Source organism: Dasypus novemcinctus, chromosome 3, assembly GCF_030445035.2.
Source record: "Dasypus novemcinctus isolate mDasNov1 chromosome 3, mDasNov1.1.hap2, whole genome shotgun sequence".
Taxonomy (NCBI): Eukaryota; Metazoa; Chordata; class Mammalia; order Cingulata; family Dasypodidae; genus Dasypus; species Dasypus novemcinctus.
In genome coordinates, this window is record NC_080675.1 from 80,406,111 (window position 1) to 80,422,781 (window position 16,671).

Genomic DNA, 16,671 nt, shown 5'->3' on the forward strand with positions numbered 1-16,671 from the left:
CCATTCACTGTGTGTTCTTCTGTGACCGTTTCTGTCCTTATAAGTGGCACTGGGAATCTGTGTTTCCTTTTGTTGCGTCATCTTGTTGTGTCAGCTCTCCGTGTGTGCAGCACCACTCCTAGGCAGGCTGCACTTACTTTCACACTGGGCAGCTCTCCTTATGGGGCGCACTCCTTGCGCTTGGGGTCCCCTATGCGGGGGACACCCCTGCATGGCAGGGCACTCCTTGCGCACATCAGCTCTGCACATGGGCCAGCTCCACACGGGTCAAGAAGGCCTAGGGTTTGAACTGCGGACCTCCCATGTGTAGGCGGATGCCCTATCCATTGGGCCAAGTCCGCTTCCCTTCTTTTTTGTTTGTTTGTTTGTTTTTAGGAGGTACCAGGGAACCAATCCAAATCTCATGTGTGGAAAGCAGGCACTCATCCACTTGAGCTACATGCACTCCCCACGTTATTCTGATTATTATTGCTGCCTAACCATGCCAGAATCAGTAGCATGAAACAACCAATTTTAGTATGTTAGTGAATTATTTGAGTCAGGAATTCAGAAAGGACATAGTAAATAGGGCTTACTTCTGTTCCATGATGCCTGAAGCCTCAGTTTGGTAGATAAGAAATCCGGGAGTAGATGCTGGCTAACAGCTGGGACCTCTGCTAGGGCTCTTGGTCAGAACACCTACATGTGGCCATTTTAGGGGCAACTTAGGCTCCTGAAAACATGGTGACTGGGTTCCAAGAGGGCGCATCCCAAGAGACAGGAAGAGGGACACTACTAATTTCTTAAGGTCTGGTCCCGGAAATTGGCATAAGTGTCATTTCTGCCATATTGGTCAAGCAGATTCAAGGGGACACAGATCCTACTTCTCAATGGAAGGAGAACAGCCATGTTTTAAAACAGTACTTAATTTAGCTGAATCAATTTTGAGCAATATAGTTTGTGTCTGTATTTTTATCTCTTAGGTTAAGAAGTTCCTTAAGAGTATTTCTCAGTAATGTTTTAAGGTGCTTCAAGATTTTTCCTAGTTATTGAAATACAGTATACATATAATATAGAGCACATATCAGTAGTGTACAGCTCAGTGAATTTTTACAAATTTAACATAGTCAAGTACTGAACACCCAGACCAAGAAATAAAACATTACCAACAACCCAGATTCCTCCCTTCCCCTTTCAGTTGCCTTCTGAGTCATCCCCTTCTGCAAGGGTAGCCACTATCCTAGTTTCTAGCAGCAGAGATTAGTTTTGCTTGTTTTTATACTTTATATTAAATTTTAAATATGGTGCTTACTCTTTTATTCAGGCTCCATTTACTCAAAATTATGTTCCTAATATTGGCCATTTGTTGTGTATAGGTCTAGTCCCTTCCTTCTTGTTGCATTTAGTATTCCATTATAAGAATATACCTATATTTTTTTTAGCTGTTCTACTGTTGATAGGCATTTGGATAGTTTATCACTTGGGACTCTACAAATAATGCTGTTAAAGAACATTCTTGTGGGGAAGTAGATTTGGCTCAACTGATAGAGCATCCACCTACCACATGGGAGGTCCAGGGTTCAAACCCAGGGCCTCCTGACGCATGTGGTGAGCTGGCCCATGCACAGTGCTGATGCACACAAGGAGTGCCATGCCACACTGGGATGTCCCCCACGCAGGGGAGCCACACACACAAGGAGTGCGTCCCACAAGGAGCTGCCTCATGCGAAAAAAGCGCAGCCTGCACAGGAGTGACGCTGCACACACAGAGCTGACGCAGCAATGCAACCAAAGAGACAGATTCCCGGTGCCACTGAGAATGCAAGCAGACACAGAACACACAGCAAATGGACACAGAAAGCAGACAATGGAAGGGGAGGGAGAGGGGAAGGAACATAAATAAATAAAAAATAAATCTTAAAAAAAAAAAACATTCTTGGGGAAGCAGATGTGGCTCAAGCAGTTGGGCAGCCTGCCTCCCACATGGAAGGTCCCAGGTTTGCTTCCCACTGCCTCTTAAAGAAGATGAGCAGAAAACAAGCAGATAGGTGAGGGAGCCATCTGGGGGGGTGGGGGATAAATAAAGGAACATTTTTGTTTATCTTCTGCAAATATAAATAGGAATTTCTGTGGGTATATAACTAGGAGGGAAATTAGAGGGTCTTAAGGTATCTATATGAAAAATATAGGCCAAATTGTTTCCCAGAGTGTACCAATTTGTACTCTCATCAGAGTGAATGTAAGGTTTCAAAGTTTAACTTTATTTTTGACAATAAAGTAAAAGAATCCTTATACATGCTTCATTAAGATTTCCTGAATCTTTATAGTTTTCCTCAGTGCTTAAAATTATTTTATTTGAGGGGAATGGTTGTAGTTTGAGCTCTTGCTTCCCATGTCCAAGGTCCCAGGTTCAATCCCCAGTACCTCCTTTTAAAAAAAAAATTCTTTTATTTGAACACTTTGAAAAGAGTCCATGTTCATGTTTTGTTCCCTTTGTATCTTTTTTTTTTTAAGATAAATACTTTCCATATTATCAATACTGTTATCACATCTAATAAGACTAGCAATTATTCCTCTTAATGTCATCAAATATCCAGTACACAGATTTCTCCAATTTTCTTTTTTTTTTCAAAGATTTATTTTTATTTATTTCTCTCCCCTTCTGCACCCCCTTCCCATATCCTCCCTGCCCCAGTTGTCTGTTCTCTGTCCATTCGCTGTGTGTTCTTCTGTGTCCACTTCTATTCTTGTCCGTGGCACTGGGAATCTGTGTCTTTTTGTTGCATCATCTTGCTGCATCAGCTCTCTGTGTGTGCGGCACCACTCCTAGGTAGGCTGAACTTTGTTTCGCGCTGGGCAGCTCTCCTTGAGGGGCGCACTCCTTGTGTGCATCAGCACTGCACATGGGCCAACTCCACACGAGTCAAGGAGGCCCTGAGTTTGAACTATGGACCTCCCATGTGGTAGGCAGATGTTCTATCCGTTGAGCCAAGTCCACCTCCCTCCAATTTTCTCTTAAATACTGCTTTTTACAATGGGGTTTGTTTCAAGATCCATACAGGGTCCACATACTGCATTTGGTTAATATGGTACATCTGTCTTTATATCCTTTCTCTTCAAACTGAGGAGTTCTTACATATTTAGTCTGACATGGCTACTTCCCATTCCACCACCTCAAACCCACCACATGTGCTCATTATCCTTTAGTGTCTTTGTCAAACACATTTTTTTAACAATGTTTGACTAAGTTTTCTAATTGTCCTCAGTGGGATTGGTTTTAATTACTTGGTCAATCATTTCTAGCCTGTAGTACTTTAAGTACATGTAATTCTATGTGTACTATCAATTGTGATTGAAAGAAAGAGAGAAAATGTAAATGAAGATTGAAGATCCTGAAACTCATTATAGCCAAGAACTTGGATCTTTGATATAGTCCTTGTCCAAATTTACTAATCTCACTTGATCTTATCTTTTTTCTTTTCATTTCTTTTTTTTACCAGAGTTGCAAAGAAAAGTAATGGGCTTATAGAAAGAAAGGGGTGAGGAGGAACACTAGGAATGGATGTTATAGCTGTACTGTAGTTATTTATAACTTTTATATATTTTTTAAAATAAATATTAAGAAGGAAGAAACTGAGAGAATAATATAATTGCTGACTACCCAGTTTTTCCCCTTTCCAGAAAATAGAGGCACGAGTATCTGCTGATGAGGACCTCAAACTTTCTGACCTTTTAAAATATTACTTAAGAGAATCTCAAGCTGCTAAGGTAACTTTTTGTTCATTGTTTTTTAAAATGGGATATTTTATAAAAAGCTATCTGATTAGAAGTTATTGGTCTCTTGATTTTAAATACATTTTCAACTGTGATTTTTTTTTTCCCCTCCTTTTAGAAATTGTAGGTCAGGGAACCCCACATAAAGGTTTTCTTCTATAAACTTTAGTTACAGTACAGCTTGGAACTTGTTTTTAGTGAATTTGATGTATTTCTTCAGGTAAAAATGGCTGCAAAACCAAAAGTAAAACCCCCAAATAACAGTTGTATAGCTAAGGGATTCCTAATACAGTATTTATAAATCTTTTTTTGGTGAGAGAGCCATGAAACAGCATGTGGTTCTTTTTAAGGCAACCCAAATCTACTTCTGGAAAACTCGTTATGTGCAAGACTAAAATATTACTAATACCAAAAAAAAACCACATCTTAAAAGCCCAGAAAATGTAATAGCTCAGTTCCTCCAAAATCAGTGTTTATTTATAAATTGTGATATCGTGCAGAAAATTCCTATCTGATCAGTCGTGCTTATACACTGTTCTTTTTGTTCCCCCATCGAATTATCAGTAACCCTTTTAACTTTGAGTACTTAGGTACTTGCAAATATTTCCATATCAAGTTACTTTAAATCAGATTGTGTCTTATAAGCTATTTACATTGGATGGGTAGGGATAAAAATGAATATTTCGTTTTTTAAGACATTAAATTCATTATTTTATTATATAGTAATGTTGCTAATATAGAACTTAAAACATGATTTAAAAAAATAAAATAAAATTCTTAGGAACCATTGGAAAGAATTGACATTTAGTTGCCAGAATTAAAACTATGAGATATCAGGGAAGCAGATTTGGCTCAACTGATAGAATGTCCGCCTACCATATGGGAGGCCCAAGGTTCAAACAGGGCTTCCTGACCCATGTGGTGAGCTGGCCCACACATAGTGCTGATGTGCGCAAGGAATGCCGTGCCACGCAGGGGTGTCCCCCACATGGAGGAGCCCAACGCGCAAGGAGTGCATCCCCACAAGGAGAGCCGCCCCATATGAAAAAAGTGCAGCCTGCCCAGGAGTGTCATCACACACACACAGAGCTGACTCAGCAAGATGACACAACAAAAAGAGACACAGATTCCTGATGCTGCTGACAAGAATGCAAGTGGATACAGAAGAACACACAGCGAATGAACAGAGAGAGCAGACAGTGAGTGGGTGGGAAAGGGAGAGAAATAAATAAAAAATCCTTTTAAAAAAAACAACAACTATGAGATATCACCACACACATTAATTAGAATGGCCAAAATGAAAAAATTCAGGGGACAATGCATTGCAACTAGAACTCTTACATACTCTTAGTGGGAATGTGGTACAACACCTTGGAAAGCAGTTCAGCAGTTTCTTAAAAAGTTAAACGCCTATCTTTTGTTTCATCCATTCTACTTCTATGTATTTACCTAAGAAAAATGAAAGCATGTGTCCATACAAGTGTTCACAGCAGCATATTTCACAATAGCCAAAAATTGTAAACAATCCAAATGTCCATCAATAAATAAATGGATAAATAAATGTGGTGGGAAACGGACTTTGGCCCAGTGGTTAGGGCGTCCGTCTACCACATGGGAGGTCCGCGGTTCAAGCCCCGGGCCTCCTTGACCCGTGTGGAGCTGGCCCACGCGCAGTGCTGATGCGCGCAAGGAGTGCCGTGCTACACAGGGGTGTCCCCCGCGTAGGGGAGCCCCACGCGCAAGGAGTGCACCCATAAGGAGAGCCGCCCAGCGCGAAGGAGGGAGCAGCCTGCCAAGGAATGGCGCCGCCCACACTTCCCGCGCCGCTGACACAACAGAAGCGGACAAAGAAACAAGACGCAGCAAAAAGACACAGAAAACAGACGACCGGGGGAGGGGAGGGGAAGGGAATTAAATAAATAAATTTTAAAAATAAATAAATAAATAAATAAATGTGGTGTATTACTCAGCAATAAAAAGGAATGAACTTTGGCAAAATAATTTTGCTCCATGAAAGAAGCTAGACAACAGAGTACATAAAATTCTAGAAAATGCAAACTTATCTTTAAAGCTGACCACTTTTCTGTGGCGCATAGGAGAAAGGAATTACAAAGAATACAAAGGAAACTTCTGGGGACAATGGCTTTGTTCTTCATCATGATTATAGTGATGGTTTCACAGGGGTATACATGTGTAAAATTTATGAATTGGTCAATTTAAATAGGTACAGTTTGTTGTATATCAGTTATGCCTCTATAAAGCCAGTAAATGGAAATTAGTTAGGAAAACCTTCAGCTGATACAGAGATGGAAAGATGTAAGAATATTTGCTTTCTAAAAATTTAGTTTGGTTCCATAGTTTTGTTGTTTTTTGTTTGTTTGTTTTTAAAAATTTATTTTTTGTTTCTCTCCTCTTCCCCCTCCCCCATTGTCTGCTCTCTCTGTCCATTCACTGTGTGTTCTTCTGTGTCCACTTGCATTCTTGTCAGTGGCACCAGGAATCTTTGTCTCTTTTTTGTTGCATCATCTTGCTGCATCAGCTCTCCATGTGTGCAGTGCCACTCGTGGGCAGGCTGTGCTTTTTTCATGTGGGGCAGCTCTCCTTGCGGGGGCGCACTCCTTGCACTTGGGGCTCGCGGAGAACACCCCTGCATGGCACAGCACTCCTTGCATGCATCAGCACTATTCGTGGGCCAGTTCACACGGGTCAGGACCATAGAACCCTGGACCTCCCATTTGGTAGGTGAATGCTCTGTCGTTTGAGCCAAATCCGCTTCCCTGTTACTGTTTTTAACCATCTTCAGCTTCATTCTCAGACTCATTTCATTCAGCAATAAATTAGTATGTACTAAAGTCAGGATACCACACTCACAAAATAGACTTTGCAATATGTGCATCTTTACATCACTTCAGAATTAACCTGTCAGTTAACAAAATAAGAATATGAAAGATAAAGTACAAACTGGTTGGGAAAGGGTTCACATGAAGAAAAATGAAAGTATTATACCTTTTTTTTTTTTAGGAGGTACCAGGGATTAAACCCAGGGCCTCATACATGGGAAGCAGGCACTCAACCACTGAGCTACAACTGCTCCCCAATTTTTTTCTTATTTTCCCTGCATGTATATGTATATCTTTTTTCCCCCAAAGCATTGTTCATGATTACTTTTTTTTTTAAGATTTATTTTATTTATTTCTCTCCCCCCCCCCACCCGCCCCATTATCTGCTCTCTGTGTCCACTCGCAGTGTGTTCTTCTACATCCGCTTGCATCCTCAGTGGCACCGGGAAACTGTGTCTCTTTTTTGTTGTGTCATCTTGCTGCCTCAGCTCTCCCTTGTGTGCAGTGCCACTCCTGGGCGGGCTGTGCTTATTTCACGCGGGGTGGTCAGGGCACACTCCTTGCGCGTGGGTCACCCCCACGTGGGGGTGCCCCAGCATGGCACAGCCCTCCTTGCGTGCAGCAGCTCTTCGTGTGGCCCAGCTTACCACATGGGTCAGGAGGCCCTGGGTATCAAACCCTGGACCCTCCCATATGGTAGGCGAACCCCCTATCAGTTGAGCCATGTCCACTTCCCTGTTCATGATTTCTTAATACTATTATCAAGACTTCAGATTCTGGCTCATTGAATCTGTTTTGCTCTTTTAAAAAAACATTGAATACATGATTATACTGTAAGTGCACAACTTCTTTAATAAAAAATAGATATTTTTTTAAAATAGTGAACAGTGTTGATTTCCAAGTTTTCCCATGGGTATAGTCAGATTGTGTTTTTAGTTTTAGCTTTCTTTTAAAAATTAGTGTCTTTAACAAAAATTTGAAATGTATGAAATCTTATGAATTAAAAAATTCCAGAATTACTGAACAGATTATTTTATGGTTAAATAGACAAAATAATATAATAGTTCAGAACACTAAGACTCTAGAGCCAGGCTGTACAGGTTAAATCCTGGATCTATCACTGTGTGATCTGGGTAAATTAATTTACTTCTATGGGCATACCTACCTCTTAGACTTCTAATATATATAAGCATTTGGGAACAAAGTTGGAGGATTCACACTTCCTGACTTCAGAAGTTATTATAAAGCTTTAGTAATCAAGACTGTGTGGTTGTACTGACTTAACAGTAGACATCTTAGGTTAGTGGAATGGAATTGAGAGATCAGAAATAAACCCTCACATTTATAGTCAATTGATTTTGACAAGGGTACCGATTCAATGGAGAAAGAATAGTCTTTTCAACAAATTGGACAACTGGATATCCACTTGGAAAAGACTGGGGTCGCACCTCTTCCCCACACTATGTACAAAATTTAACTTAAAGACCAAACATAAGGGCTAAAATTATTAAAGTTTCAGAAGAAAACATAGATAATACATCTTTGTGGTGATTTTGGTAATTGTTTTTTAGAAAAGCACAAGCTACTGAAGGAAAAAATTAATTGGACTTCATCAAAATGAAAAACTTTTTTGATACTAATGACTATGCTTGTGAACCTGTGCACCTGAAATAAGAACAAGGCCTAGAGCTGCAGGGTGCCTAAGAGTTACCTTCTGAGAGCCTCTGTGTTGCTCAAATGTGGCCAGTCTCAAAGCCATACTCGGCATGTAATGCATTGCCTTCGCCCCAGCGTGGGACATGACTCCTGGGGATGAGCCTCCCTGGCGCCGAGGGATTACTACTAAGTACCAGCTGATGATGTAACTAGAAAATGACCTTGAATAAAAGAGTCTACTCGGACCAGCCCCATATCTTAATCTACATATAATACCAGGAGTTAAAAATGCTTTTTGACCTGAATCAAAGGGAGAAATGGAAAGGACAAATGAATTTATATGGCTGTGAGTCTCCAAGAAGAGCCGGGAGGTTATCAGAGGGGTTGCCCTTATACACACCTCAGCAGAGTCCCAGAGACAGATAAAGTAGATACAACCCCAGGTATTGGTTCTTCTGAGGGCTACAGAGACCCATGGGTTCTATGGTCGTGGCAGATGGAGTTCGTGCCATGTCATTTGGCCCTACTTTGGAGTTTGTGTTTCTTTGTGATGGAGCTGGACTCAGATGTGATCTTTGTCCACAAGCCTCTCCTGTTACTTTTAACGGATCTGTAGTTGGTGCTGGGGTTTAGTGTATACCCAGGGGACCTGAATCTCTGGACTGACCATGTGATAGCCAGACCCTGAGTCCAACAGACTTGCAACTCCTACACTCTGGTTTATTGGACTTATCCCACTCAGCTGACATGGAGGTGAAGACGGTCAACCACCACACCAGGGAGCCAAGAGTGCCTACAACTGAAAGCAGGAGAATTGCATCCAGCATCCATGTGGAATCTAAGCCCCCTCTTGATATAGATGTGGAGTGGACACAACCATTCTAAGGTCCACAGAATAGAGTATGAATTAGAATGGACTTACTGATAGTCTATTCATGAACTATTGTGATTAGTAATCAAAGAAAATGTGGCATTGGTGTAGAGAAAGTGGCCATGGTGGCTGCTGTGGGTAGGGAGTAGGAGGAAGAGATGAGATGTGGGGGCATTTTCGGGACTTGGAGTTGTCCTGGGTGGTGCTGCAGGGACAGTTACCGGACATTGTATGTCCTCCCATGGCCCACTGGGTGGACTGTGGGAGAGTGTGGGCTATGATGTGGACCATTGACCATCCATGAGGTGCAGTGGCGCTCAGAGATGTATTCACCAAATGCAATGAATATCTCATGATGATGGAGGAGATTGTTGTTGTGGGAGGAGGAGTGCGGTGAGGGGGGTGGGGTATATGGAGACAACATATTTTTTTAATGTAATATTAAAAAAATAAAGACAAAAAAATAAAGAAAAACTTTTATGTTAAAGGACACTAAAAAACATGAAAGACAACTCAAAGAATGGGGGTAGGAATTTGTAAATCATATACCTGATAAGGGACTTGTATAAAGAATTTCTTCAAGACAATAAGATGACAACCCAATTTTTAAAATGGGCAAGGGATTTAAATAGACATTTCTCCAAAGAAGGATGTACAAATGGCTGGTAAACAGAAGAAGAGATACTCAACTTCATTAGCCATCAGGAAAATGCAGATAAAAAACCACAATGAGATACCACTTCATATCCATTTGGTGGCTTTAAATAAAAGGTTAATAATAAGTGTTGGCATCCACCTCGTATCTGTTGGTGGGAATGTAAAATAATGCAGCCATTTTGGAAAACAGTCTGGCAGTGTCTCAAGAGGTTAAACATAAAGTTACCCATATGACCCAGTAGTTCTACTCTTAGGTATTGTGGCAGTTTGATATTATTTATGAATTCCAAAAAGAGATGTTTGTAAACTGGTCTTTTTCTCTCAGCATGATACCCTTTGATTGATTCAAATTCATAAGCTTTGCATTTACTTGATTAAATCAAGATTGGGGCTTTGTTTTGACCACGTCATTAGGGCATGCAGGGTTGAGTCCTGCTCCCTTGGTGGGCCGATCAATCAGCCTTTTACGCAGAAGTAGATACACAGAGAAGATGACGACAGAGGAAGAGAGACAGCTTCACAGACACTGCAGAGGCCCCAGGAAGAGAGATGAGCCTAATAGTGTACAGCTGACCTCATGAAGAAACCAGAGCAGCTGAGAAGCCCTGAGGGACTGGCCTTATGCCAACCTACAGCTGAGATCAGAAGAATCTGGGTCCACAGACCCTGAAGAGGAAGAGGAAGGCTGAATCCTAGCAGATGTTGCCTACCGTCTTGCTTCTTCAACATGTGGCACCAGAGTTTGGTGAGGAAGGAACTTTGAGTTGAACTCTTTGGGGCCTTGTTACTATAAGCTTCCATCCCAAATAACTACCTTTTATAAAAGCCAACAGGTTTCTGGTACTTTGCTTCAGTACTCCTTTGGGCTAATACAGGTATATACCCAAGAGAAATGAAAATACATGTCCACACACAAACTTGTACCATATTTTCTTAGTAGCATTATTCATAATGGACAAAAAAGTGGAAACAACTCAAATGCCCATGAACTGGTGAATGTATAAATAAAATGTGGTATATGTGTACAATGAAACATTATTCATCAAAAAAGAATTAAGTACTGATCCATACTACAACATGAATGAACCCTGAAAACATGCTGAGAGAAAGAAGCCAGACACAAAAGGCCACATACTATATGATTCCTTGTTTATGAAATAAGTAGTGTAAGCAGATCTACAGAGACAAACAATATTAGCAGTAGTCTAACATTGAGGATGGAATGAGGGAAAAAACAGTGAAATTTACACTTTAAATAAGTGTATTTTATTGTATGTAAAATGTACCACAAAGCTGTTAAGGAAAAAAAACATTTAAAAGAGTGACTTGCACATACGATGATGATGTTGGCAGTGGTTGAGTGTATAGCTAATAAAAACATGCAGTACATACTATTGTGAAATATTTTGTTTTATAGGATCTCCTCTATAGAAGATCTAGGTCACTAGTAGATTATGAAAATGCTAATAAAGCACTGGATAAAGCAAGAGCAAAAAATAAAGATGTTCTGCAAGCTGAAACTTCCCAACAATTATGTTGTCAGAAATTTGAAAAAATATCTGAATCTGCAAAACAAGGTACTATTACATTAATCTTTATTCACAAGGTATGCTTTAAACTATGTAAATTAAAGAGTTAATCCTAATTTATTTTGTTCACAGAACTTATAGATTTCAAGACAAGAAGAGTTGCTGCATTCAGAAAAAATTTAGTGGAATTAGCAGAATTAGAACTGAAGCATGCCAAGGTAGTTTCATAATTTAACTGACTTCTGATTTAGAATTAAGTTATAAAATTAATAATCCTTTAATGACAGTGGCCGTCTAAAGGGATACTATAAGAACTACTCCTGAATTGGAATTACGTTTTCCAAGATTGTTTCACTGCTTCAAAATAATTGGTCCTTATTCCAATCTTTTACAGCATTAATTTATTTCTAATTAAGCCCCTTCTTATACTTAATACAAAGATTAAAGCTTAGCCTAAACTTAACAGTAATTCTAAAAATAGAGAGTCTTAGAATTGAGTGGAATTTTAAAGATCATCTAATCCAAGCAAGAATAACATCTGTAATGTCTTTAGTGGTCCAAGTATGTAATTGGGAAACCAATATCATTTTTTTTTACTACCTGTTATTAAAAAAAAAGTTTTTCCTTAATAAAAACATGAGTTGGAAATGTATCTAACGTTTGCCATCTGTAGTCAGAGGGACTGAAAATTTAATATGTATTAGTCAAAATTCCCCAAATTAAATAAGTATAAAAAATTTTAATGATGAATTGGTTAAATTTATAGCATTTTCATCTCTAAAGTTAATTAAAATTAAAACTAGAATAATATTTTTGGAACACTATAATGAGCATAAATCTACTTCTCAGTAACTTTGACAAAGTTTTGAAATCTGAAATAATAAAGAAAATTTAGTATCTCTTTTATAGTTTAGTTTTTTGGATATTTGCATGCCTTATATTCTTTGTATATCTTCACTCCTCTAGGCTAGCATCTTTAAGGCTAAGTATTTTTCATTCCATTCAAATATCCACCTCCGCAAGCTTTTTGTAACATTGTTACCCTACTCTCATTGCTCTTCAAAACTGTTACACCTGAAATGGAAACACTTCTCCATGCATGGAATGATTATACTACACATTTCTTCTTATATGTATAAGATTGATAGTTTGTGTGTGTGTGTGGTAATATATATATGGATCAGTACTTTTATATATTATATATATAAAATATATATATAAAAATGTAAAATTTCCTATTTAACCATTTTTAAGTGTAAAATAGAGTAGTAATAATTACATTCACAATGTTTTACCTTCACCACCAGCTATTACAAAAACATTTTCATCATCTCAAACAGAAACTTTTTAATCCATTAAACAACTCTTCCTTCCCCCTACCCCCCAGTAACCTCTTATCTACTTTTTGCTTCCATGAATTTATTTATTCTAGAATAAATAAGTGGAATCATAATAATATTGTCCTTTTGTGTATGACTTATTCACTTAGCATGTTTTCAAGGTTCATCTATATTGTTGTATGTAGCAAAACTCTACTCCTTTTAATATACTAAATGAAAGAAACTAGACAAAAAGTACTACATACTGTTTGACTTCATCTATACAAAATGTAAATGTAAATAAATTAGAGAGATGGAAACAGAATGGCAGCCTTATATGTCCAGGGAATCATAGAGAGATTGAGAGGTGATTATTAAGGGATAGGGTTTTTTTTAATTTGTCTAGTTTTTGGTTGTTTTTTTATTATTAAAAACAAACTTCTTTTTATGGCTGAATAATATTCCATTGTGTATATATACCGTATTTTATTTATCCATTCATCCGTTGATGGACACTTGGCTTACAAAAGTACCTGGCACAGGAAAAAGCTAAATTTTTAGTTCCCTCTCCTTCTGTATTAATTTGTATCAGTTTACTAATTAATATTCTTTGTTTATAGTTATTCAGACAGTTATGAATTCACTTAACCTTACTATCATCAATCAATATTTTTCCATTTTATCCATGAAGGATATTATAAAGTAGCAAATTATTTTATTAAAATCAGTATATATGTTGTCTAATTTCCTGGTCTAATAATCCTGTCAAAAGTAAATATTTTTATAAACTTGGCATGATTATTCTTACAGAGTTTGTGTTGGTTTCTAATGTTCACTGTTTTCTATCTTTCAAAAAGGTCAAATTATCAAGAATTTTGCTATAGATCAAGGGTTGGCAGACTGTGGCCTTTTTTTGTGCAGCCATGAGCCAGGAATGGTATTTACATCTAAGAATAATATTTCGTGACATGTGGCAATTATATGCAATTGCAGTTTATGTATCTATAAGTTTTATTGGAACACAGTCACACTCATTTGTATTATCTGTGGCTGCATTCATACTATTATAACAGAGTTAAGTAGTTGCAACAGATTCTACACTTTTTCATAGCCTTTCTAAATTAGTCTCTGTTCAGATTTTTGATAGCTCTTCTGTTGCAGTGGTTTTTGTCCTGGATGACTTTTGCCCTTGGGCATCATGTAGCAATGTCTAGAGACACCTGTGGTTGTCCAGGTAGGGGTGGGTGGGAACAACTCGTTCGTAATGAGTAGGGGCCAGGGATGTTGCTTATCATCTTAAAATGCACAGGAAAGACCCCCACAAGAAAGAATTATCCAGTCCATAATATCCATGATGCTGATGTTGAGAAAACTTGTTCTCTTTTCTGTGTTTGATTAAGGATGTAGTAAATCTAGATAGAGTCCCACTTTGATCCCAGAACCTACAAATTGTTACAAAAAGGCTAGGTGTTAGTTACATTTACAGTAAGATGGTTTGCAATTATTTTGGAATTCATTTATTGTCATTGAGATATGTCTTGCCGCATATTTGAAATCTGGTTGTAATAGAAAACTAGGTAGGTAAATCATTTTTGTGTCCTTAAAAATAGCCTCAGATACCTTATCAATGAAGTATAAAAGTATAAGGGGAAGTGGACTTGGCCCAGTGGTTAGAGCGTCCGCCTACCACATGGGAGGTCCGCAGTTCAAACCCCAGGCCACCTTGACCCGTGTGCAGCTGGCCCACGCGCAGTGCTGATGCACGCAAGGAGTGCCCTGCTATGCAGGGTTGTCCCCCGCGTAGGGGAGCCCCATGCGCAAGGAGTGCACCCCAGAAGGAGAGCCTCCCAGCAGGGAAAAAGTGCGGTCTGCCAAGAATGGCACCACACACGCGGAGAGCTGACACAAGTTGACTCAACAAAAAGTAACACAGATTCCCATGCCGCTGACAACAACAGAAGCGGACAAAGAAGATGACACAGAATATAGACACAGAGAACAGACAACTGGGGTGGGGTGGGGGGGGAGAAATAAATAAAAACTAAATCTTAAAGATAAATAAATAAAGTAGACCTAGAGTTGGCCATATCAATAGATGGCAAAAGGGAAGTAGGTTTAAAAAAAAAAAAGTATAAGGGCAATTTTACAATAAGATGAAGTGCTGATGTCTCATCAGAAACCGTGGAGGAAAGAAGGCAGTGGTATATATTTAAGGCACTGAAAGAGAAAAAAACTGCCAGCCAAGATCTTATATCTGGCAAGATTGTCTTTCAAAAATTAGGGCAACTTAGAATATTCACAAATGCACAGAAACTGAGAGAGTTTGTAACTAAGAGACCTGCCTTATAGGAAATACTAAAGGGAGTACTACAGCCTGAAAAGAAAAGACCAGAAGAGAGGCTTGGAAGACAGCCTAGAAATGATTATATCAGTAAAAGTAACTAAAAGTGTAAAAAGAGTGGTGAAAATAAGCTATGACAGATAAAACTCAGAGGCAAAATGAGTGAATTAAGAATAAGAACTGCCTTTAAGTAATAACATTGAATGTTAATGGCTTAAATACCCAGTCAAAAGACACAGACTGGCAGATAGATAAGAAAATATGAGCCATTTATATGCTGTCTGCAACAGACTCGCCTTAGAAGCAAGGATAGAAATAGACTGAAAGTGAAGAGCGGGAAACGGACTTGGCCCAGTGGTTAGGGCATCCGTCTACCACATGGGAGGTCCGCGGTTCAAACCCCGGGCCTCCTTGACCCGTGTGGAGCTGGCCGATGCACAGTGCTGATGCGTGCAAGGAGTGCCCTGCCACGCAGGGGTGTCCCCCGCATAGGGGAGCCCCATGCGCAAGGAGTGCACCCCGTTAGGAGAGTCACCCAGCGCGAAAGAAAGTGCAGCCTACCCAGGAATGGCGCCGCCCACACTTCCCGTGCCGCTGATGACAACAGAAGGGGACAAAAAGAAACAAGACGCGGCAAACAGACACAGAGAACAGACAACCGGGGTAGAGGGGGGGGATTAAATAAATAAATCTTTAAAAAAAAAAAAAACAAAGTGAAGAGCTAAAACCAAATTCCACACATGCAGTAACCAAAAAAAAAAAAAAAAACCCTGGAGTAGCTATACATATACCAGATGAAATACACTTTAAAACCAAAGCTGTTGGGAAGCAGACGTGGCCTACCACATGGGAGGACCACAGTTTCAAACCCCAGGCCCCCTTGACCCTTGTGGAACTGGCCCACATGCGGTGCTGATGCACGGAAGGAGTGCCCTGCCATGCAGGGGTGTCCCCATGTAGGGGAACCCCATGTGTAAGGAGTGTGCCCTGTAAGGAGAGCTGCCCAGCGCAGAAGAACATGCAGCCTGCCCAAGAATGGCACCGCACACACGGAGAGCTGACACAGCAAGATGATGCAACAAAAAGAAATAGAGATTCCCAGTGCTGCCGATAAGGATAGAAGCGGTCACAGAAGAACACACAGCAAATGGACACAGAGAGCAGACAACTGGGGAGGGGGGGTGAAAAGGGGAGAGAAATAAATTAAAAAAAAAAAAAAGCAAAGCTGTTATTAAAGACAAGGAAGGATATATTAATAAAAGGGGCAGTTCACCAGGAAGAAAAACAATTGTAAATATTTATGTATCTAACCAGGGTGCCCCAAACTATATGAGGCAAACACTGGTTAAACTGAAGAAAGAAATAGATATCTCTGCAATAATAGTTAGAGACTTCAATACACCACTCTCATCATTGCATAGAACATCTGGGCAGAGGGTCAATAAAGAAACAGAAAGCTTGAATAATACAATAAATGAATAAAACCTAACAAATGTATACAAAGCACTGGACCACAAAACAGCAGGATGTATATTCTTCTCAAGTGCTCATGGATACACCATATGTTGGGTCACATAGCAGATCTCAATTTAAATAAAGATCAAAATTATAAAAAGCACTTTCTCTGATCATAATGGAATAAAACTGGAAATAACAGAAGAGGGGGAAATTCACAAATATATGGAGAGTAAACCACCCTCAAATA

General features: G+C 39.4%; 1 protein-coding gene across 1 annotated transcript in view; it reads left to right on the top strand.

Moving 5' to 3' along the window:
• Window positions 1-16,671, top strand: part of SNX6 (sorting nexin 6) — an 89,568-nt gene that overhangs the window by 68,621 nt on the left and 4,276 nt on the right. Inside the window, exons 11-13 of the mRNA XM_004467893.4 lie at window positions 3,661-3,747; window positions 11,195-11,354; window positions 11,439-11,524. Coding sequence (XP_004467950.2) covers window positions 3,661-3,747; window positions 11,195-11,354; window positions 11,439-11,524 — 333 coding nt within the window. The remainder of the gene's footprint in view (window positions 1-3,660; window positions 3,748-11,194; window positions 11,355-11,438; window positions 11,525-16,671) is intronic.